Source organism: Panicum hallii, chromosome 9 (assembly GCF_002211085.1).
Source record: "Panicum hallii strain FIL2 chromosome 9, PHallii_v3.1, whole genome shotgun sequence".
Classification (NCBI taxonomy): Eukaryota; Viridiplantae; Streptophyta; class Magnoliopsida; order Poales; family Poaceae; genus Panicum; species Panicum hallii.
This window is the reverse complement of record NC_038050.1, coordinates 33,085,732-33,108,752: the sequence shown is the minus strand read 5'-3', so window position 1 is coordinate 33,108,752 and position 23,021 is coordinate 33,085,732. Positions and strand designations below refer to the sequence as shown.

The following is a 23,021-nucleotide window of genomic DNA, read 5'->3' as shown; positions in this document are numbered from 1 at the left end:
TAATAGTAAAGCGATTTAGTTATAGTAGTTACCGTCCACGCGGTGTGATGTGTAAACGCAGCTTGACGTTGCTCTTTGTATCCTTCTTTGGCCCTAAGATGCCTGTCAAGAGACCTAAACACAGACATCCGGATGTTATATTTACAAATGCTTCTGAAATGGGCAAATGATAAAAACTAAAGCAAACAACAAACTTACTCGTCAAGGATTGAGATGACTAGAGAATAATCACGTATCTGAGGCGCGCCCGACTCATCTGATGGAATGCTCGAGTCAAGGTAGAAGACTTGCTTGCTCCTGACATTGATGATGAGTGTAACCCAATGGTTGCCTGGGTGTACGGCACCACAATGTACTCCTTGTCAGCATGTACTCGCATGCACTTCACCATGTACCAACCAAGTTGAAATGGAAACAAGCGGTTACATGTGTTAAATGGAAACAAGTGACTACATGTGGCTACAAGTTGAAATGAAAACAAGTTTAATTGTTGCATGTGCGCACCTGACCAAGCTATCTCTATCTGAATTCATAAATGTCACCGTCATCAGCTGTGGGTCAATGTACCACATTTCTTTCCGGTTCGATTCCTTGTTCTTGTTGCATGTGCCTACACGATCCATATGAATTGAAATAGAAACGACTTAATTGTTGAACGTATATCAATGCATTGAAATGGAAACAAGTCTTAATCGACTTACAATGCAAAGCACGAATGAGAGAAGATCCAAGCGTCGAGGTTGAAAAGGTCGAACAAATCGCTCCAGGCAACAATAAGATGTTGCCTTTGCCCTCAAGCTGCAGAAAGTGCCGCTCTTCGAATGACACCATGATTTCCTCGGCTTGATTGACATTTTGCATGTAGTAGTTGTGCAGGTCCACACAATATTGACCTGCTGCCCGAAGCTCAGAGACACTAAGCAAGGCCTTTCCAACCCTGTACTTTGGATTCTCAGAAGTGTAAGCCCTTGTGACCGGTTGTTTTATCCGCTCCACCTTTTTCTTACCCTCTGAGATCTCCCGCTTCGTCGCCATCGGCCTACTCTGCTTCTTCCTCACAGGATTAGCCTTGCTTGGCTTCTTGGGAGCGATAGCTGGCTCTGTCGGAACAGGTGGAGGGGGGGTAACCTGAGGCTGAGTAGGGACAGGAGGATGCGGATCCGGTAACGCTTCCCGTGTATCCGGCAGCTGTGGGCATGGCTCAGAAAACGTCGGTGGCACTGCAGCACTCTGTGGCTGAGGTTGACTGGTCGGTACTGAATCTGCATCTGCTGGATCAATATGAATACCAGCTCTCCGCCACTGAACCTTCTCGCAACTGCATCCCGCAAAGTGGTGGTCATGTCATCTGGTGGCACCTCCAGCTTGATATTCTTAGCAAACTCATGCACGTAGTCAATCTTGACCACAGCACAATCAGCCCTGACCTGCAACAACAACAACAACAACAACAAAGCCTTTAAATCTCAAGCAAGTTGTACATACCAAAAGAAAAAAAAACAAAAAGAAATAGGAGAAAGAAAAGAGAGGCAAAGACCAATGCACTGACCTGGACACCTTCAAGCTGGGACATACCGGGATACACAAGCCCGTTCCCGACCTCCATGAAAGATGAATCTCCGACCAGCTGCACGAGAATACTGCATCGGGTCGGACGAGCCAAGCCATCTATCGTATCCGGCTCCACTGATGTAGGCACAATTGCCCTCTCTGTCCTCTACTCTGAGAAGCACCCGCTGCAGTACAAGCGAAGCTGTCCCTTCTCTCTTCACTCATCGTACTCCCCAGCAAATCAGGGAATGACAATCCCTGAGACTCGAAGATGGTCTTTAGCTTTCCAAACATCTTCACCGTCACCTGAGACTCGATATCAGTCTTTAGCTCTCCATACATCTCCATCTTCACCTGCTTTTTGATCTCATCTATGTCAACCTTTGATGAGGAGTCTCGAGTCCGCTTCCGGTATCTGCCTTTGTGTTCAGGGAACCCTCCTTCCAGGTCAACTGACTGGAAACACCACGGACACGACCCCGTTGCTCACAGGTTCCCAAAGCCCTGGTGAGCGCATCAAACTCCCTCACTCCTTCATTTGAACCTTGGCTACTCTCTATCAAAGCCCTTTGAGCAACTTCCTCAGCGCTCGTGCTGTAGAAATTGATATTGCCATCCTCCGTGAGCTTTGACCTAGCACGCATAAATGGTGCCAGCCGTCCCTCAAACGATTCATAGGGATTCTCAATGCCCCTCTCTGCCAGCATCTCATCCTCCTGCTCCCACTTGCGTTGCTTTCCAGCATATCCCGCTGAGCCAAGGTGGTGGTCAAGCTCGTTCCGCGCTCGGAGACCCCGAAAATACTCACTTGAATGTTGGAACTCGGGAGTATTCCACTTTTCAACAAGCTCGTCCCAGGCTTCTTTGGTCAAGTCCGCATACTTGTCAAAAGGGTTCTCTTTCTTCTTCCAACACTTTAAAAGCCTGCACGACAAAACAATAAATCTGCATAAGTGACAGTAGATAATGAAAAAATGTTAGTAAATGACAATAGTAAGTGACAACACTTTACTTGTTCTTGTAGCTCCTCCAGGCTTTAGAGATGATCTTCATAGCATGCTTCGTAGCCTTATCGTGCAACTCTATCGGATATTCAACATAGGGTTGAATATTGTTTTCGAAGATTCTCTTTTTGTCGTCCCAAGACAAGTCATCGAAATGTTCCAAGGTGAGTGGCACCCTTTGCCGGGCAGTGAGGCCACAAACCCGTGCTAATCTCACCAAGATTGACGGGTCTTCGGGTGCTGCCTCAGAATTGAGCCGGCCACAACTTTTCACATCTGATGGCCACCTTGTCTGTGACCTTTTCTTTCTGCCAGCACCAGACGTGCTAGCTCCTGACTGTGACCGTGCCGGCCGTCCTGATGATGCTCTGTCATCTGTAGGTTGCTGCACACTGTCCTCACTGCCTGCAGCTTGCTGCACACTGTCCGGACCACTGGATATCGTGCTACACGAGAAAGAAAAAAAAACAGATACAACCATAGAGTAAACGCTACGAATCAGATACAACCATAGAGTAACCGCATGAATCCCATACCTAGGCCTAGACATGCTTAATGCTTTAGTGATACATATTCTCGCAAAGTAATCTCCATTTTTTGAAATATATGACTTAATCTTTGGTCATTAACCGCTCTTTTTTTTTATTTGGCTAGGTTGGTCTCTTTTTGCTCTTGATAATTTGATTTGTTTTCAATTCTGTGTAGCAAAACATACTATGTGTGTCCATGGAAGATGTTTCTTGCCTCACACATCCATATGTAGGGTATGAACACTGACTAATTAGAAAGGGGGAAAGTTCACCTACGGCGGCAGTGGACGACGCTACGGTGGCTTGGGGCGGCGCTGCGGGGCCGGGGACGACGGCGCGACGGCTCGGGGAAGGCTCGACGGCGGCGGCACTCGCGGGGACGGGAGCTCGGGCCCGGGGGGCGCCGATAGCGCGGAGCGGCGCTGCGGGGCCGGGGACGACGGCCGTGAGGGAGTGACGGTCTGGCTCAACGACGACGGGCGACGCGAGAGGACGGCGCGGCGGCGGGGAGCAGAGAACGGGTGTGAACGACTTGAAAATTTGACCTAAGTCCCAAGAAGGCCGAGCGGCGCGTTCTAACCGGGGAATGCGCGACGCGCGGTACCCACGGCCCGTCGCGCATTGGTGTGGGACTGGGCCCCGAGGGCTCACCCGTTCAATCTGTTCGTGGACTTATGCGCGACCCGCGTTACCTACGGCGCGTCGCGCATCATGATATGCGCGACGAGCCGTAGGTAACGCGCGTCTCGCCTTTGATGCCCCGAGATGGTTGCCTGATCAGGCGCGCGTTGGGAGGGGATTTTGTCCCACCTCGCCAACGCAAGGCGAGTACGTCCAGCTTATAAGCTTGGGCGGTCTTCGCTGTTTCGAATTTACAATACATGTACCTTTGAGCCGCAGTTTCCTCTCTTTGCCCATGCTGGCGGTGTGGGTCTCGGGCCCGAGGGCTCCCTTGCCAGTCGAACCCGTTCAATCTGTTCATGGTACCCTGCGGGTTGAGCACGGTGGCCCCGGACCCCCAACCGGGGTAACTTTTTTTTGTTTTCTCTCTTTAGGGACAAGTGTTTTCCGCCCGGACCCTCTAGGTTCTGCCCGGAACCCCTTAGAACCGGAAAAAATAATTGCAGATACCGGGGAATGCGCGACGCGCGGTACCCACGGCCCGTCGCGCATTGGTGTGGGACTGGGCCCCGAGGGCTCACCCGTTCAATCTGTTCGTGGACTTATGCGCGACCCGCGTTACCTACGGCGCGTCGCGCATCATGATATGCGCGACGAGCCGTAGGTAACGCGCGCCTCGCCTTTGATGCCCCCGAGATGGTTGCCTGATCAGGCGCGCGTTGGGAGGGGATTTTGTCCCACCTCGCCAACGCAAGGCGAGTGCGTCCAGCTTATAAGCTTGGGCAGTCTTCGACGTTTCGAATTTACAATACATGTACCTTTGAGCCGCAGTTTCCTCTCTTTGCCCATGCTGGCGGTGTGGGTCTGGGGCCCGAGGGCTCCCTTGCCGGTCGAACCCGTTCAATCTGTTCGTGGTACCCTGCGGGTTGAGCCCGGTGGCCCCGGACCCCCAACCGGGGTAACTTTTTTTTGTTTTCTCTCTTTAGGCACAAGTGCCCCAGGGTCCCTGGGTTCCTCCCGGAGTAGGTTTTATGAGCGACGCGCGTTACCTACGGCTCGTCGAGCATTGTTATATGAGCGACGCGCCGTAGGTAACGCGCGTCTCACCTTTGTTGTTCAGTTCCAGAACTGAATGTCCAGAACAATTAAAGTCACAACCATTCAGTTCTGGAACTGAAAATTCACACATATTCATATCTCACAAATATGAATTCGTACTTCAAAAATATTCACACATTATCATATCTCACAAAGGCACAATTAAAGTCACACTTTTACCATATTTCACAAAGGAACAATTAAAGTCACACAATTCCCATACTTGACAAAGGAACAATTAATATACATTGTGTGCCCAATCATTTTGCTACTTTCCGTTGTTCCCTTGGTTTTTTGAAATTCTTGACTTTTTCTTTATGGTCGTTGCGCAAGTAGGGAGTTTCGTTGGCCGATGGTATTCTTGGCTTGATCATTGAGGTGGCGAAAGGAGGTATCTCATCAAACTGATCGAACTCTTCCTCGTCGACCGCATTCTCAACACCGACGATTCGCCGTTTTCCAGGTATAACCACCTTGAGTCTTTTGTTTGTGATGTCGGAAACATAGAACACTTGAGCCACATGTTGTGCGAGGACGAAAGGGTCCGTCTTGTATCCGTGACGGCTAAGATCGACACTAACGAACCCGTACTTGTCTTTTTGTACACCTCTATTTGCATCAATCCAATTGCAACGGAAAAGAGCAATTTTAAAACCGTGAAAGTCAAGCTCCCATATCTCTTGTATTTGACCATAGTACGCAGTTTTGTCCTCTCCGTTAACATCGTAAGCATCAACACGTACACCACTATTCTGATACATGCTTTTCTTATCTTGTCGTTCGGTGTAGAACGTGTATCCATTTATGTCATACCCTTGGTATGTCATAACGGTGAATATAGGACCAAGAGCCAAAATTTTGAGTTGTTCACTTATAGGAGTATCTGATCGTGAAATTCGATTCCGGAGCCAACCACAGAATTTGTTCATGTGTTCCTTTGCTAACCATGATTCACTGTGTAGAGGATTCTCTCTAAGCAACAGCTCCTTGTGCTCATCGAAGTACTCAGACACAATGTCCATTTGTTGCAACACGTGGAAATGAGCCCTATGAAATAAATCTCGATCTGGAATTATAGCCTTCTTCCCGATCGTCCCCGTGCCTGTGAGCCTCCCCTCATGACGAGACTTGGGAACACCAACCGGGTTACTCGGGTCAGCGTAGTTTAGAGCCCACTCAATGGCTTCCTCTGTACAATATCCTTGTACCATGCTGCCCTCGGGGAAAGCTCGATTTCTTACTAGTGACTTCAAGATGCCGTTGAATCTCTCGTACGCATACATCTGGTGAAGGAACACAGGACCAAGTAGCTTTATCTCCTTGATAAGATGGCCCGTGAAATGAAGGCTGATATCGAAAAAGGCAGGTGGAAAATACATCTCAAGAACGCACAAAGTTTCATAGTGCTTCTTTTCCAATGACTCAAGATCTTCTTCACTTAGAACCTTTTGACCAATTTCATTAAAGAAAAAGTAAAGGTTCATAATAGCCTCCCGAACATTGACCGGTAGGATATTCCGAATTTCTACGGCAATCATCTGCGTCAGCAATACATGGTAATCATGAGACTTTATGCCGGGAGATAGCTTTAGATCAGGCATTGATACAAGCTTCGAGACGTTGGTTGAGTAGCCAGTTGGAACTTTCACACTTTTCAAGAACTCGCAAAACTCCTTCTTCTCATTCTTTGAAAGGGTGATGCATGATGTGGGCAGCTCCATTCCTTTAACGGAGTCATCATTGAGCCACAACTCTTCTCTAATTTTCATTTTCTTCAGATCAGCTCGTGCATGTGCGTGATCTTTCGTTTTTCCGTCCATGTTAAGCAATGTGCCGAGAAGGCTCTCACAGACATTCTTCTCCACGTGCATCACATCAATAGAGTGACGGACGTCTAAGTCCTTCCAATACGGTAGCTCCCAGAAAATCGACTGCTTCTTCCACATGTCATCTTCTTCAACAACGACCTTCTTGCCCCTCTTGCCTTTCTTCTCTCCTTTCCGCTTACCGAGGACAACATGGACATTCTTAACCATTTCGTAGACATCATGACCTGAGAAATGCGGAGGAGGACGCCTCTTCTCGGCCTTACCGTTGAAGTGATCACACATGTTCCGGAACGGGTGTTTCATTCCAAGGTAGCGTCTATGTCCCATGTACACTATTTTTTTTGACTCACTCAAGTACTCAGAGTCTGTCTCTCTCAAACAATGTGGGCACCCGCAACCTACTTTCTTGCTCTGTCCGGACAAGTTCCGTGCCGCTGGAGAGTCACTGATAGTCGCGAACAAAATGGCTCGAAGCTGAAAGTACTCACGCTTGTACTCATCCCAGACATCCACTCCTTCACACCACAGCAACTTCAGATCGTCAACCAAAGGACTGAAATAAGTGTCGATGTCATTCCCAGGTTGATGTGGCCCCGGTATCAAGCCCGACAGCATAATGTACTTCCGTTTGTTACACAACCAAGGCGGAAGGTTGTATATTGTCAGAACAATTGGCCAGGTGCTATGTGTGCTATTGTTCATGAATGGGTTCATGCCATCTATGCTCATTGCAATCCTAATATTCCTCGGATCTTCCGCAAATTTAGGATATCGCAAATCTATGTTCCGCCATTGTGTGGCATCAGCAGGATGTCTTATCAACCCGTCCACCTTATGCTTCTCCTTGTGCCATCGCAACAATTCTGACTCCTTTTTGTTTGCAAACCAGCGCACCAATCGTGGAACAATTGGAAAGTACCAAAACACCTTTTTAGGTCCGCCCTTTGTTCTGTTGCAGTCCTCATCATCACCACCATCTTTTCTACGGTTGAATCGACCGAGTCCACAAACAGGGCACTTCTCAAGGTCCTGATAATTCGAGCCACGATAGAGAATGCAATCATTCTTGCACGCATGGATCTTTTCCACCTCCAATCCCAACGGGCAGATAATCTGTTTGGCCTCGTAAACGGTCTCAGGGACGGTGTTGCCTTGTGGAAGCATGTCCTTAAGGAGTGCTAACAACTCCTTGAAACTGCCATCACTCCATCCGTGGATTGCTTTCAACTGGAAAAGCTTCACCATCGCAAATAGCCTTGAGTATTTCAATCCACAACCAGGATAGAAAGGTTTCTTAGAGTCTTCGATCATCCTCTTGTACTTTCCGAATTCGCCTCCTTTGAACTCATCGTCGCCGTGTCTGTCAGCATTGCAAACCATCTCCTCTATGTTATCAACCTGTCAAGCCAGACATGAAAAGTCATATTAGCACGACCTTATTATACTAATTGTAAGCTTTATTATGGGGCCGGGTTTGAGTACTACCTGTTCCATGATGTCGGCATTGCTCAACCCTAGTATATCCGCCTCATCCACATCGTCGTCCTCTTCTTCAACAACGCTATGGACCTCCCTCTCCACATAGGAATCCCTACTCTCTGCTTCATTAAGTCCTTCTTCACCGTGTTTATTCCAACATCGATAATCCTCCATGAATCCACGTTTGATCAAGTGTGATTTCAACACGTGCTCTTGAAGATATCGCTTCTCATTTTTGCAATTTTTGCATGGGCAATAGAGATACTGTATACCATTGTCCACCATATCTTTCTTCGCGTTCTTAATGAAGGCTTCAACACCATCCATAAACTCCTTGCAAAGGCGTGGACCATACATCCAACGCCGATACGACATCTATATAGAATATGAAATCAAAACGTTAGGATTCTCATAGTTTGAGGCCATGCACAACTAGTGTTTAAGTCAAATATTGTTAGATGGCAAATGACATGATATCATGTGCTAGAAAAAATATCAAGTACGACGGTCATTTAGATCTAGAGTTGCGCTAAATTTTATTGGCCCAAAATAATCGATATCATGTCGGAGGTACCTTGCCACTGCCCCCGCGACACACGACAGCAAGAAGAGGCACGATCGTGCTCCAGCCGCCCGCCGCGACACGCTCCCCACGAGATCTCCACCGCCCGCCGCGGCAGATCCACCCAGCCGCACATCCGTCAGCACCACTTTCCCCAGATCCACCCAGCCGCACCACCAAAGTATCAGACTGCAAGTTCGGACAGCTTGTTCGGACCTCCAGACCCCCAGGCAGGTCTTGTCTGAGGTGGGAAAAAATGCAAGCATGATCTGAGACGCGCCATCCAGTGGCGCGTCTCCCATCCGCATGATCTGAGACGATCCATCCAATGGCGCGTCTCCCATCTGCATGATCTGAGACGCGCTTTCCAGTGGCTCGTCTCCCATTTGTAAAGCGAGACGGCGAGCGCCTGGCCGATGTCGAACTCGAGCCCGCATGATCTGAGACGTTCCATCCAATGGCGCGTCTCCCATCTGCACGATCTGAGACGCACTTTCCAGTGGCTCGTCTCCCATTTGTCTCAGTAAAGTAAAGCGAGACGCGTCCCGGCTATTTATCGACAGAAAATTATACACGAGATGTACTGCTGAACGAGATGACCACGGCTGAAATCCCCCTCCCCAGCGTCCCGGAGACCGAGGACCTCGCCACCACCAAAATCCCCCTCCCCAGCGTGCCGGAGACCGCGGCGCTCGGCATCAACATTTTCGGCGCATCCTCCGAGACCGCCGCGCTCCCGGACTGCACCGCTTCGGAGACCACGGCGGTCGACACCGGCAGATCTGCGGCGCCTCCTCCAGCGGGCTTCTCCACCACCAGCCGCAGATCTGCGACACGGGGAACACAGCTCCCTTCACCACCAACATCCCCGGGCTTCTCCACCACCAGCTGTAGATCTGCGACACGGGGACCACAATGCCCTTCACCACAGACATCCCCCATTGTTGCAGGTATTTGTTGTAATCGTCGCATTCTGCCTGAATCGGCATCAGCAAACCCACGGAGGAAGCTTCTCTTTGTTTGCTGTACTGGTGGTCACCTATCGATTTCTATTGTCTCACGAAACCCACGAAACACGAGCTGGTCCAGGATGAAATTTCCGAGCTTGACGAAGCTGTTTAGCTGCTTCGGCGGCTGCCTCCCCTGCAGCGACTGTGCAGTCACCGTAAACTGCTGTGTCTCGGGGAACAACAACGCAAACAGGGGGCAGGACGTTGATTCAGCTCGCGAAGCTGCTAGCGCTCCTAAGCCAGCTCCAATGCCTGATTTAATATCTATGTAATAATTGATGTCGATGTAATAATAATTGCTGGATTTAGCCTAGACATTGTAATGTATTGTGACATTATTCATATTTGAGACAATGTAATGGAATGTTCGTTCGGTTTCAAGGGATTGATTCCATGTACGTGTAATGTAATTGTATTGTACGCTACAGACGCGCCCCACGACGAAACTTTACGACAGCTTTTTCGTACCCCTTTTTGGATCAATGCGAGACGAGCCTTAGTAAGGCGCGTCTCTCATTAGAGAGACGCGCCTTACTAAGGCTCGTCTCGCATTGCTTTCAAGCCCTCCCACGGCGCATTGAGGTGGGAATAAATGCGAGACGAGCCAGGTTAAGGCGCATCTCAGATCTCAAAATGATCGGAGACGTGCCCTCCCACGGCGCGTCTCGCATTTGTCTCCCCCACACCACAGCGCCGCGCCCGCATTTTTAGCTCGACTCTCTTTCTGTAATCTGAGACGTGCCCTTAGAGGCTTGTCTCAGATTGCTTGCTCCTATTTGCTGTTTTGGCGTAGTGTGTGGAAACACCAGAGGTTCAGCGTCAAAATAACAAGTAAGTGGATGACACTTAAATTGTAGTCAATGTTTATTTAACTGAATACTAGTAGATATTCACCTTTTTTAGCGCTGAAATTATCAATCAATTCTTTTACACCTCAAATTATGAGGTTATCACTGAATGATTATTGCAATTATTGCAGCTGTGATTGTTGCTTCCATGTTTTGTTATATATCCAAGGGTTCAAGGAGATGGAGATATCCAAGGGTAAACATTGAGCCTTGTGGTTTTCAAGTTTTGTTCTATTCAAATTCTAGAACAAATGATTTATGCCTCAAAAATGCAGGAAAAGGTGTTGATGTTCTGAAAGGAGCTTTCTATGGACCTCCTCTACCATAGGATGAACAGAAAAAACCCTGCACGTAGAGCAGTCGATGAAATTACAATTGACATAGACGAGGATGAGGGTTTTGTGTCTCATGGGAATTTTAGAAGAGGTGATGATCTAGTCAAACCTCAAGAAAAGAAGGATGATTCCCCATCGGTGCACAGCAACGATGGCACAGAAGAGGACAATCAAAAGAATCGTGATTTAGTCAGTAACCAGGATGACCTAAAGAATTGTTCTAAATGTCCAGAAAATAATAGAAAAATGAACTTAATGTCGTAGATGCAGAGAAGGGTGATTGCTCACTAGCAGACAGCAACAAAGGCACTTCAGGCAGTAATCAGGAAGACTCTCCTGTGGATGGAAGCATAGGAGTACGGACACCAGCACCACAGTTTGATGACCATCATGACGATGACTGTTTCCCCCAGTCATCAAGAACAAAGACACCAGCAGTACCGATTGGCAAGAGGAGGAATGTTCCTAATACCAAGTATATTCCTGCCATAAATTTTGAAGAACATACGTTCGTGCCTCATAAAAAGATTCATAAGGTCTACAAACTTATCAAAGCAAACTTGTAAGTTTATGGATGATTATAGTTTCTTGAGAGTTGTTTTAATTGAGTAACTGACTGATATTCATACATGTTTTTAATTAGCGAAGCAATGATCTTCTGGTATTGAATGTGGGCGGGACTACCGTGATGGAGGGGGTGAGTTGGTGAAGTGCTTTGAGAAAGGTGACAGTGCCCTGAGCAATATCAATGCATTCATCCAATGCTTCAAGTATGATGATCTGATTAAAGGCTACAACAAAGCAAGAACCATTATTCCACCACAAGACCTGGTAACTTTTCTGCAAGAAACATAGCTTTGGCTGTCAGTTAGAAGCATTGTCTGATAGTTTTGGAGTGCAGACCGGCGAAGGAGTTGTGCAAGAGATTGTGAAAGAGCTTGATGAGGAAGTCAAACACACGCAAGGAAAAGAAATACTGCAGAGAATTGTAAGTGGTGCAGTATTCTAATGATAATACACTCATCATTCTAATACATGTTAGTTTTTGCAGCTAGCATGTTCTATCCTTCACCATGAAGAATGATTTGTGTTTTTTGTCGATATTAAAGCAAAAGGCCAGATCTCTATCTTTCATTGCAACAACTCGAAATTAAGCAACGATCAGATTAAGGACTCTGTGAAACATTCGTGAAGCAGGTACACAAAGCCTTTATGCAATGCGGCTACATCTCGCCATTTTCCACCCAGTCCAAAATAAGGGTGTCAATTATTTATTTCAATGCCAAGTCCAAAGACAGTGCCTTAGCATCTATGCTTTGCCTTGAGAAGTACAATGGATATCAAAAGCCCACAATCATGAAGTCCCCGGTTAGCGTACTCCTAAATCTTGGCCTCTAAAATTGGTATCAGCTCATCCTGTCAGAAAGATCTATGCATATTCAGTCCTAACTATCAATGCATTGTCATGTGACAAAGCAGAAGTAGAAACCATTCTTATGTTACTGTGCACAACCTGCATTAACTCCTTTTTATTTCAATTCGCAGGCCAAGGTGAATGAATACAAGGCCTCAAAACTAGTGCACCTTCTTTTCCACAAGAAAATATTGTGGAGCTGTCTCCATAGATTAATGAGATACGGGCAAGAAAAAGTGAAACAGAAGAAAAGGAGAAGATAGGATGCTTAGTTTGGTTGCCTTTGATTATAGGATGCTTAGTTTGGTTGCCTTTGATTATGGGTATAATTATTTGTGAATGAAGAACTATGAAGAACTTGAATGCAGAACTGTAAAGAACAATCGTGCGTGTTTTGTAGCGAGGATTGCATGATTAGGCAGGAGCGCATTTGTTTCTTCTCGCAGCAGCCACTGACCGTCGAACTGACATAGAATCGACATGGTTCTTATCGTTGTTTTACCATCTTAGCTGAAAATCATTTTGTCATGCAATGGAGAACACATTATTGTGTTTCCTCTTTATTTTGGTTATTTTGGATCATCTGCTTCCCCCCTCACCCTCCAATCCTATGCTGCTCTCGGGAGTTGGTTTTCTTCATTCTAGTTTGATTACTTTACTTCATTTGCTAGCGGTCTAGATCGTGGTTGGGGGAGGGGGGCGAGAGAAGGAGAGAGAGAAGCAGATAGGGAAGATGGGGGAGAGAGAGGCTGAGAGAAAAGCAAATAGAGAAGATGACATGTGCTGGTGAGAAAGGGAAGAACCCGCGGACCGGTGGTAGGAATTCGGTCCAACAGGCTTAGCTGGGATAGGATGTTCTTTTATAAAGTGGCCCTAGGCGTCTAGCCCAATAGTACTAATGAAGGCTCAACTCAAAGAACAGCTGGACTGACACTATTTTCCTACCGTGTTGCTTTATTATGAGAATGTTTCTTTTCACACTCTTTTTTTTTCCCTACAGTGTTACCTTACTCTAGTACTAGAAGCCTACGATATGGAGTACAACATCTCTTACTCCTATAAGTACTAATTAGCTAAAATCGAGCTATGTGTCGGTAAAATCAACGTGGCAACATGACTGTCAGGAAAAGATGGACAATAAAAGTAGCCTGATGATAAAACGCATCCTTTCCACACCGCACCCTGAAAATACAATTCATTTCTTAGTTTGCAGACATGACCACATAACAGCAGACGTAAGAACATTCAACTAAAGCAAACTGGTGCAATATTCATGATCCAAATAATTTTCCAGGGAAGTTCCACAACTCCATAGATATTTTTTCATTACATTAGTCTTACTTAGCCATACACACGCTAAAGTAAGTAGCACATAACACATGTTTAAAAATAACCAAACAACTGAAGCACAGTTGAGAGCGGAATGCCACGGTGCCCACTTTTCCAGACTTCAACATCCTTATGAATGAAGCATGCTTTCTTCCACTTCAGTAGATTATCCATTGAAAAAGGCCCTTGCGTATCATCTTGAGGATCTTTGTAGTACCAAACATTGTCATCAAAATGTTCTTAAACAAGGCATGCTGAATTCAGTGACTACGAATCTACTGAAGATAGTAGACATTTAGAAAAGAAAAGGGACATGCTAGATGTCTAGTGAAAACAGTTTTCAGTCGTGTCACAAACCAAGGCATGCTTCATGAAGATCATCGAAGGACACGTGATCCTTGTTCATCAAGTAGAACATGAAATGAATCCCATAACTTCTGAATGTACTGATGTCCAAGCCATCCTTCTCAAAAAGTGTACATTAATCCATGAATAGCACCAGGTCTCTGGGATCAAGATCCTCCTAGAAAACAGAGTTGAAGCAACTCAATACATGTACATATAGTGGGGGTGAAGAAAAAAGATGAAACAGTGCTGAAACGAACTAAACCTTCTCCTTTGCCACTACCAACTCAAAACAGCTACCGCGGAGTCCATTTGTCCCTTTGATCATTTGAAAGTACACGCCTTTTCTGCAAGCTTCATAGAAGGATCGAGGACAACACACACAGTAGTGGTGCGGACACTCTAAGCACACCGAGCATGCATGATATTCTGCCATGTTTAGTTGAGTCAAAATTAGAACAACTGGCTGTTGATGATCTTGGCAATAAATTAAATGATAAATTATATGCTCCCCACAAATGAATACTCTTTCTCACCACAAATAAACAATTCTTTAGAATTGACATCATGTTTTCCTAAGCATTCAATGTGGTACGCTTTGCAACAGCCACCGGGAGAAGCAAGAACAAAGTTATTACCCGTGAAAAATAATCAAGAACACAAAAATGTAAGCCTTCCCACCACTGGAGCGAAGGGAGATAAACCTGAAGTCGCAGAGCATGAGATGGCCGCCAACCCTACAGATGAAGCACACATCCTCCCAGGAATCCAATTCCTGTTCCGGCTCACGATCCTGCTGCAGGTGCCTGCTCTTGCTCCTCGCCCCCTTAACCATCTCCACAGACCAAGCGGTTGACACCGAGGGCGTGTTCTTACTGCGTGTTCTCCGACTGATGAACTTGAAAGTCCACAGCCACTGCACTCTTCAAAAGGATCAAAAAGGTTCAACCAGAGACATGACAAACATTCTCATCATGTTTTCAGGAATCATTACATTGTGCTCCTCACACACAATTATGTTCTTTGACCCAATCATGTGGCATTGTTCTAAAATTTATATTAATAGGATAAAAGGAATGCAAGAAGTAATAAACATCTATCTGTATAGATGAGATAACCAAATTTCACCTAGAATTTATCTGCAGGGCTGTAGAGCATAAGAACATGAGCAGTTCACCTTGGTTTGTGAAGAAAACCAAAAACGGAACTATAGTATGAGTATATAAATACATCAGATAGATCAGTAGTTCTGAACTCTGAAGCTAGTGTTTCTAGTCCGATCAGTGACTGGGGGACTATAACTTAGAATTACTGAAATCAAAAAAATAGAACCCAGCATACCCTGAACTGACTTGATATTTTGTGACCTTCAGCTAAATAGTAAACAGACAAGAGCAGACCTTCAGGAAATAGTAAACAGACAAAAGCAGCACACACTTACCAGTTCCCAACCTCCACAAGGGTTCAATCAGCCAATGGTTGGGAATTGGAACAATCAACCTTCCATATGACAATCAGTATTATTGGATCAATATGACATATAATTAGAAGCATGCAGTCAAGCATGTCACCCATAATGAACTTATTGCATGCCAATCAAGCATGCAGTCAAGCATTTGTTCACCCAAACAAGCATGCGGTCAAACAGGAGTTATCCTTAATTCCTAATCAACCATGCATGCCAATCAAGCATTTGCTCATGCCATCAAGAATGCAGTCAAACAGGGCCTACATTTCAATTTGATCATCCAATCAAGCATTTAATCCCCGATATTCCACCACCGATTCAATCAAGACAACACATATGAACATGCTAACATCCAAACTAAAAATAATAGCACACTCCTCCCTCTACCCCACTACAGGCAACATTAATCCTCAAGTAAAATCAGTTCTAAAAATCTTGCTACGTACGATTTAAGCACGCACACATTAATCCTGGGCCCCTATTCAATCTCAAGACAATGGAGATGGGGGAAGGGTGTGGCTCACCTCCCTGATGCGTAATGCTGAGGCTCCCGCTCCTGCTCCTATGTTCCTGGGGTGGCCAGCGGTTTCTTCAAAGCCTGGTGGCGCATCTGGAGCCTCGGGCATGACGTCGTCGTCCAAGTCCATGGTGCGCGGCGGCGTCTGGATGGAGGTGAGGCGATTTAGCCCCCTGCTGGATGAGGGGCCTTGGGTGGACAACGGGCCCGGGGGCGGACTCAACGAGAAGCAACCAAATTAAATGCGTTGCGCGGCTGCCTCCGGGAATTGTGGTTGCGGTGCAAACGACCCATCGTCGCAATGCAAGCGATGGGAGGGGAAGGGATGCGCAGGCAATTGGAGGGGAAGAAGGATGAGGTCGGCGATGAGAGGGGAAGAAGGGATGCGCCGGCAATGGAAGGGGAAGAAAACCCCGGTCACGCAATGGGATGTTTTGGGGGGAGAATAGGGAAGGCAGAGGGCCGGTTCAGCTTTTTATGGAAAGTGGGGACATGGCAGTTGTGCGACAAATGGAGAGGCAGTTTGTATCCATCTAAATTGCACCGACATAACTCGAGACATGCTCTTTGTATGATCAAATGACGCTTGCACCGAAGGCACCGTCAGTAGTACCAGATCATCCGGTGCTTTGTCTGATACGTCATCGATGCGTCCTGTAGAACTGATTTTCTTCGCCTCCTTCTCATCAATGATCCGGACCGCGCATTTTTGAGACAGTCAGTTGTCGTTTATTTGGATGCCCTAAAATTATTCTATATCTAGAATTTTAATATTATTTGCATTTGATATGATTTGGATCACTTGTTTTGGACGTACAAGCTATGATTTAGACCTAATGGAGCCACTCCTTGCAGACTGCGTGGCCTCTGTACCTAACTACTTCACTTCACTTTATGTAACCAAAAAATATTGACCGGAACGGAGAGGATTGCAGTCAATGGGTATGTTGGATGGTGGTAGAGAATTTTTTCTATTTTTAACTTTTTTAAATAATATTTTATGATTAACCTGTCCAGAGTTTTTTTTTCACGTGGTAACCGGTTTGGGTATGCTGCGTGTGCCAGCGCGGTAGAAAGCCATTGTCGCGGCCAAAAGGTCTATCCAATGCAAATAAAAACCTGAACGGTTTAATCTTAAATTGTTATTTAAAATAGGTTAAAAAATAAAAAAATCGATGGTAGACAACTCATGTAGTTCTACCGAGGATCCAATATTGTTGGAGTGGGCAGGACAAAGGTGGAAAACCTATTTAGGACCTGCGTGGTAGAATAGAATGCCATGACGTGTGTTGGGATAGAGCTGGAGAAACCATGCATCTATCCATAAACCATACTAGCTAGTGACTAGTATATGGCAGGAGTTGGTGGGAGGAGGAGAGGGAGGGGAATTGGGCAGTTCATGTGTTGAGCGATGGATTGGAGGTAACTGCGAGTTCGATCGTTGGAATCAACTACCGCGCAGAGCTATGTTAGTGCAATTTGGATGCAAATATCATGTTGTAGCTTGTCTTGACAGCAGCCTCAATTTTACATGCCATGTTCTAAGGCCCAGGGGTAAGAGGCAGCATAGTTTCTGGCATTTCTACAAAATAATGCACTTCCCTAATGAAGTCATCAAGTTTTCCTTAGGGAATCCATGGCAAGTCCTTTAGTGGCATTGTACCAAAAAAATAGGGAAAAGTTCATATTTCAACCTCCAACTATCACGCCCGTCCAATTTTCATCCTCGAGCTGCAAAACCAGACATCCTACACTCTCAACTATTTAAAACTGGACAAGATACACCCTCAACCCAAATCCTTACTGGTTTTGGTCCACGTCACCTATCCGTGTGGTACTCCTCGTTGAGTCATCAAAATTGACCGACCTCTTTCTCTCTCCCTGGAATTCCCCAATCCCCAATTCTCCGGGAGGCCGCAACAGCCATTGACCACCTCATGCAAGTGGCGAGGATAGAAAAGGGCAGGGCCACAGCTCGGCCGCTTGCTCGAGGGGCGAAGGAGGGGTAGGGCACTAGGGCGACGACCAGCAGCTTGCGCGGGTGGCAGCGAGGAGAGAGGGGTAGAGCCACGGGGTGAGCCTCCACTCCTTCATGCTCACCGGCGGCAGGGGTATGGGGCGGTCTGTGGGCGGTGACCAAGCTCCTCAACATCTCATAGATAATACAAGTTCTAGACTGTACCGGATCCATGGAGGAATCAATTGCTCATCTGGCTCCTCGCCTCACCGTCGCTGCGACCATCCCCGTTGGTGGCGGCTTGACCTACGGCAAGGGAGGCAGGAAAGGGGTAGGCAGCGGTTGCAGATCTGTTGAGAAGGGCCGAGCGGCACTAGCCATGGCTGACCTAGCCGCCGCCGCCATGACCACCTCGACGAACCCCACCTCTCCTCTAATTGAATCTATCTCCTCCTCCATGCCCCCATCTTGTTCTGCGGCTCCCCCACCTTGCTATCGCAGGTGGCATTCCCAGAGGCGGGGCCGGGGATGGAGCGGGAGGTGTCGGAGGTGGTGCTGGGACAGAGCAGGAGGCATCGTCGGCATGGTGGAGAAGGTGGAGAAGATAAGTTTGATACGTGGGCTCTACTGTTATTTGATGATTTGCCAAATCCATCTGCCATGTCGGATCAAAACTAGGGTGGTTTGGGTTAGGGGGATATTTCGTCCGGTTTTGAACAGTTGAGGAAGTAGGATGTCTGGTTTTGCAGTTCGAGGATGAAAATCAGACAAACGTGATAGTTGGAGGTTGAAATATGGACTTTTTTCCTGTTTGGAATCCTGCATGTTTGGCTGGCCCAATTTTATTTTTTTGGGAAATGGGCCATGATCTTCTCCGCTTAAACAAACTGCACACCATGAAGCCCAAACTAATCTGTCATCCTCAAAGGTTTTAAATTCTTTCTTCACCTAAGTTCTATTGTTTTGTGTATCCCACTAATCAGAACATAATTGTCATAGGTAGCAAGGAGTGCCATGTGCACGCAAGCTCGTTGGCAATTTCAAATGATGGATTGAAGTAGTTGCAATTGGTATGCTCCAAATGTGCCTCATTTCATCTGCAAAGTTCAATTGTATGCAACATAAAACTGACAACAAAGACGGTGAAAACTTTCAAACCACCAACATTTGAACTACTCTACACAATCAGAGTAATATACTTATTAGAGCTATTGCTAGGGTTGCCAAATTAAAGCAAATGCTAAACAACTTGTATTCACCAAATGTACCTATTAGTATCAAGGGTGCTCGTCAGACTGAAACCATCACACAAGTACTACCTGCGAACCTGTACCTATTAACTGATCACTGCGGTTAACTGAATCGTCAGCCACTAATCAAGGGATTAAGGTGCGCAAAAGACGCTCTCTGCGGAGTAGTTATTACCATGTCCAGCTAGAGTTATGATCAGTGACCTCCTCCCATGGAGACAGACTTGAAACTGGTCTTGGATAGCTTGGGCAGCATGAAGATGCCTGCAACGGCGGAGGTGAAGGCGAACACGGAGGCTACCCCGAACGCAGGGATGTTGCCCTTCCCGAACAGCTCGTCCCATGGACCGGAGCCAACGGCGATGATCATCTGCGGCACCACGATGGAGATGTTGAGGACCCCCGTGCACAGCCCTGCACATGCACGGACACAAGTTCAGCGCAGGGTCCGGATCAATCATGGAAATTCTTGGGAGCTCGGCAGTAAAGATCATCAGCAAGCAAGGGACTCACCCTGCCCACCGCCCTTGCTTGCCGCCAGCTGCGCCGTCACGGCGAACGGAACACTGCACAGGACCTGCACCCGCATGATCAAGCACCATGCACCAACCAGAGAGGGCGTGAGCTGCTTCTGAATCGAAACGTACGTGAAGCAGCAGAAGGCTCCAGTGATGACTGATGAGCATAGCTTACCGCGAAGGGGAACCCGAGTGCGACGAAGAGGGCGAGCGCGGCGCTCTTGAGGCCCTTGTCGACGGCGGCGGCGTCCTGCACGTTACCACCGATGTCACCGAGAGACCAGGAGCTGAGGACGGTGACCATGGCCATCGCGATGCAGACGATGAAGCTGCTCATGACCCAGACCACCTTGGCGGTGAGCTTCCGGCACATGGGCTCGATGAGGAAGGAGCTGAATCCGAGGACGACGGAGTTGAGCAGCAGGCCGAATGCACCCTGGCGGACGCCCTCCTGGAAGTTGGCGACCTCGTTGGGGCTCCCGTCGGGCCTCCCGTGGTACATCTCGCGGCCCATCCAGTCGGTGTCGAAGAGGATGAAGGGGAACCACGAGAGCCACGTGAGGCCGGTGACGATGAGCACCTGCGGCATGCCCGGGGGCAGGTTCTTGAGGCCCTTGAACACGGCCAGCGGCCCCGACGCCTGCCCCTCGCTCTGCTGCTTGGCCACCACCGGGTCCAGCGGCACCTCGTTGGCGAAGATCATGGTGACCACCGTGGAGAGGCCCAAGAACACCACGGACACCAGGAAGGCAGCCTTGAGGTTGGCGCAGGCCTCGCAGCACGCCCTGGTCTGCAGGAACGGGAACCACTTGTGCCAGTTGTTGGTGGAGCCGGAGGAGTAGCCCAGGATGTTCCCGATCGCCATCCACGACACGAAGATGGCGTTCGCCGCGCTGGGGCCGTGGCTGCCCGCTAGGTCGGCCATGAGCGCGCGCGCCGGGCCCTGCACGGTGTTGTTGGAGAAGTCCAGCAGCCAGAACCCCATGACGAAGAACGCCGCAGCGTGCAGCCGCTTCCCCGTGTAAACCCTGCGCTCATCATCCCATTTCCAGCCGAGTCGATTAGCATATCAACACATCCATGGCTACGACATAGATAAATGTCTGGATCGAGCAGCTTACGTGCAGTCTTCCTTGGTGTCACCGAGAGCGTACCCGATGTCGGACGAGAACCCGATGATGATCACCTGTGGATCGGATCAATCTCAGCTCTTGATCAGGAGCAATGCCGCACCAGGGGCAGACGGTTTATGAGTAGTAAAAGAACAAGAGATGATTCATGTGCTTTTAATTAGCTCTCACTGATATACAGATGATGACGCATCCTGTAAAGATGAATGGCCTCCGCCTCCCAAGCTTGGAGGTGCATTTGTCACTGTACAGGCCGACGCAGGGTTGCACCTGCGTGATGCGATCGGCGATGACTTGAAATTATTAATAGTAATTCCTAATGCTAGAGATTGGTGAAATTAATTTCTTGCTTGTAAATACAATGCAATATCACTTGAATTAAGGCAGCATATATCTAGCTATCAACATTATTTCTAAGCACAAATTAAGACAAGAAAGAATTAATCGCTGCATCACGCAGGTATACTCACAAGTAAGCCAGCAATTGGTCCACAGAGCCACATGACTGAAGTAAGAGCATGAGGAATTCCCAGTGTCTTGCAAATAGGGTAGAAAGAATTGAAATAGTTAGAAAAAATCAGTTTTATCATATGCAAATACTGATTCAAAACAAAAAAAACATTAGTTCTCAGTTTCCTAGAAAATTCTGAAAGTTCGCAAAAGATGCTCCCTAGTTTAGGTGTAAAAGTAAAACTATACATTGCACGTCTGTCAGGGCCTACAGTTTCTATTCAGGAACATTTGGCACATATTTACTATTTTGATTTGACAGAAATGTTTGTCCTTTTTGTCCAAGTTGACCTTTCATGGTTATCTGGTTTCGTTACTCCAGTCAGCAGAATGGAGTATGCTACAGTCAGCAGAAATGGAACTTGTTTCACTCAGTTAACGCTCACTCTAGGATTGAAATAACGTTCAACACAGTGCATCTATGCTATGTCTAGTGTATTACTACTACTAGCAGTAATTTATAGAATAAATCATTAATATACCCTCAAAAAGTAGAACCCCAGCCTATGTACCATTACTGTCTATTTTTAAAAAATTAGATGGCAAACAACACTACATTAAGATATACATTGTGGTATACAGCCATATGTCAGTTCACCAAGTAGCAAGCGTATGGTATTGCTTAAGAGAGAAGCTTATCCAAAGTGTAGTTAATTTTACGGTAACATGAATGGTTTGCTAATGTTTGATATCATATATCATGCAGTGAGGTCATATTCGAGGTTTGTTTTTATGAGGGATATCCATCTAGGAATTATTAACGAATGTGTTATGTAAAACCATTTTGTAAGGAAATGCCTCAAGCAAATGATGCTACTACCAAATTGGGAGAAAAAGAAAACATTAAAGGAAAACAATTTTGGAGGTAAGATTTAAGAAAGCTTTGAGTACAAAAATGTAAATTGGACACAAATTAAAGATGACAAGCACTGCACAATTTCTTCAAATTTTACCAGACTTAACGGTCAACCACTTAGCATAGTGCGTTGTCTAAAAAATATTTTTATTTCTATCTTAATACAAAGGTACTCAGCTCTTCTGCATATTCGAGAAAAAAAAACACCTCGCTCTTGAAGAAGTTGATATAAACAAATGCACATTATTTGGTTTATCATAAAACAAAGGAATAATCTTTCCACGCCACAAGGAGATTCAAGAAACAGAACAAAAAAGTTCAGATAACAAAAGAACAAGCATGATGGAGGGGAAAAAATAACAAAGTTACAGATGCATGGTCATGCTCATCTGCTACAAGCATGCAGCACACATATATGCGTACCTGGACGTAGGGTGTGAGGAGGGAGAGCTGCAGCGCCCAACCGTACTGCACGCCGCCGGCGACCATGCATGCGAGGAACAGCCCCACCAGGCTGATCTGCGGCTGCTTGCCGCCGCCGGAGCCCTCCGTGTCGTCGGCCATCGACCCGATCGATGATCTAGTACTGTAGCCTAGCCCAAGGGGGAGATAGATCGAGGAAGACCTGTGGAGACGGATGGAAGCGGAGGAAGACGAGGAGACGAGTGTCTGTGGACGCATGTAACGGAGGGAAACCAGGAGCAGGAGGCGCAAGGAGCTTAAAGGCCGGCGATAGAAGCGAGGTGGGGTGGCTGACACGTGGGGCCGCGTTGCCCTGTGCTACGCGGCCACAGCGAAAGAGGTCTCCTTGTTTTAACTTTTGAGCATACGTCGTTTTGCTGTCCTAGCCTGTTTCTATT

General features: G+C 47.0%; 2 protein-coding genes and 1 long non-coding RNA gene across 3 annotated transcripts; all 3 read right to left on the bottom strand.

The window, feature by feature from the left end:
- Positions 1 to 519: 519 nt before the first annotated feature.
- Positions 520 to 2,605, bottom strand: LOC112873006. Its single transcript, XM_025936036.1, has 4 exons — positions 2,564 to 2,605; positions 2,082 to 2,496; positions 1,805 to 1,932; positions 520 to 523 (listed from the first exon to the last, which is right to left on the bottom strand). Exons 1-4 carry the CDS (start codon positions 2,602 to 2,604, stop codon positions 520 to 522), a joined length of 588 nt encoding a protein of 195 aa, XP_025791821.1. The 5' UTR covers position 2,605.
- Positions 2,606 to 13,959: 11,354 nt separating this feature from the next.
- Positions 13,960 to 14,712, bottom strand: LOC112873781. The gene is made up of 3 exons (XR_003224821.1): positions 14,492 to 14,712; positions 14,221 to 14,384; positions 13,960 to 14,133 (listed from the first exon to the last, which is right to left on the bottom strand). It is a non-coding gene; the product is annotated as an uncharacterized LOC112873781 (long non-coding RNA).
- A 4,631-nt stretch (positions 14,713 to 19,343) lies between these two features.
- On the bottom strand, positions 19,344 to 22,725 carry LOC112873005 (sucrose transport protein SUT3-like). Its single transcript, XM_025936035.1, has 7 exons — positions 22,585 to 22,725; positions 21,266 to 21,331; positions 20,967 to 21,065; positions 20,787 to 20,851; positions 19,841 to 20,693; positions 19,661 to 19,724; positions 19,344 to 19,561 (listed from the first exon to the last, which is right to left on the bottom strand). The coding sequence occupies exons 1-7, from the start codon at positions 22,723 to 22,725 to the stop codon at positions 19,344 to 19,346; spliced, it is 1,506 nt and encodes a 501-aa protein (XP_025791820.1).
- Between the last annotated feature and the right edge of the window lie 296 nt (positions 22,726 to 23,021).

Excerpts from the sequence above, each read along its gene's own strand:
- LOC112873006 (XM_025936036.1), bottom strand. The coding sequence starts at position 2,604 with ATGAAGATCATCTCTAAAGCCTGGAGGAGCTACAAGAACAA. Across the intron at positions 2,497-2,563 it reads TGGAGGAGCTACAAGAACAA|ATTTATTGTTTTGTCGTGCA; the intron begins GTAAAGTGTTGT and ends TCACTTATGCAG. Across the intron at positions 1,933-2,081 it reads GCCAAGGTTCAAATGAAGGA|GTTGACATAGATGAGATCAA; the intron begins GTGAGGGAGTTT and ends TCCTCATCAAAG.
- LOC112873005 (XM_025936035.1), bottom strand. The coding sequence starts at position 22,725 with ATGGCCGACGACACGGAGGGCTCCGGCGGCGGCAAGCAGCCGCAGATC. Across the intron at positions 21,332-22,584 it reads TCCTCACACCCTACGTCCAG|ACACTGGGAATTCCTCATGC; the intron begins GTACGCATATAT and ends CCTATTTGCAAG. Across the intron at positions 20,852-20,966 it reads GCGTCATCATCTGTATATCA|GTGATCATCATCGGGTTCTC; the intron begins GTGAGAGCTAAT and ends TCCGATCCACAG.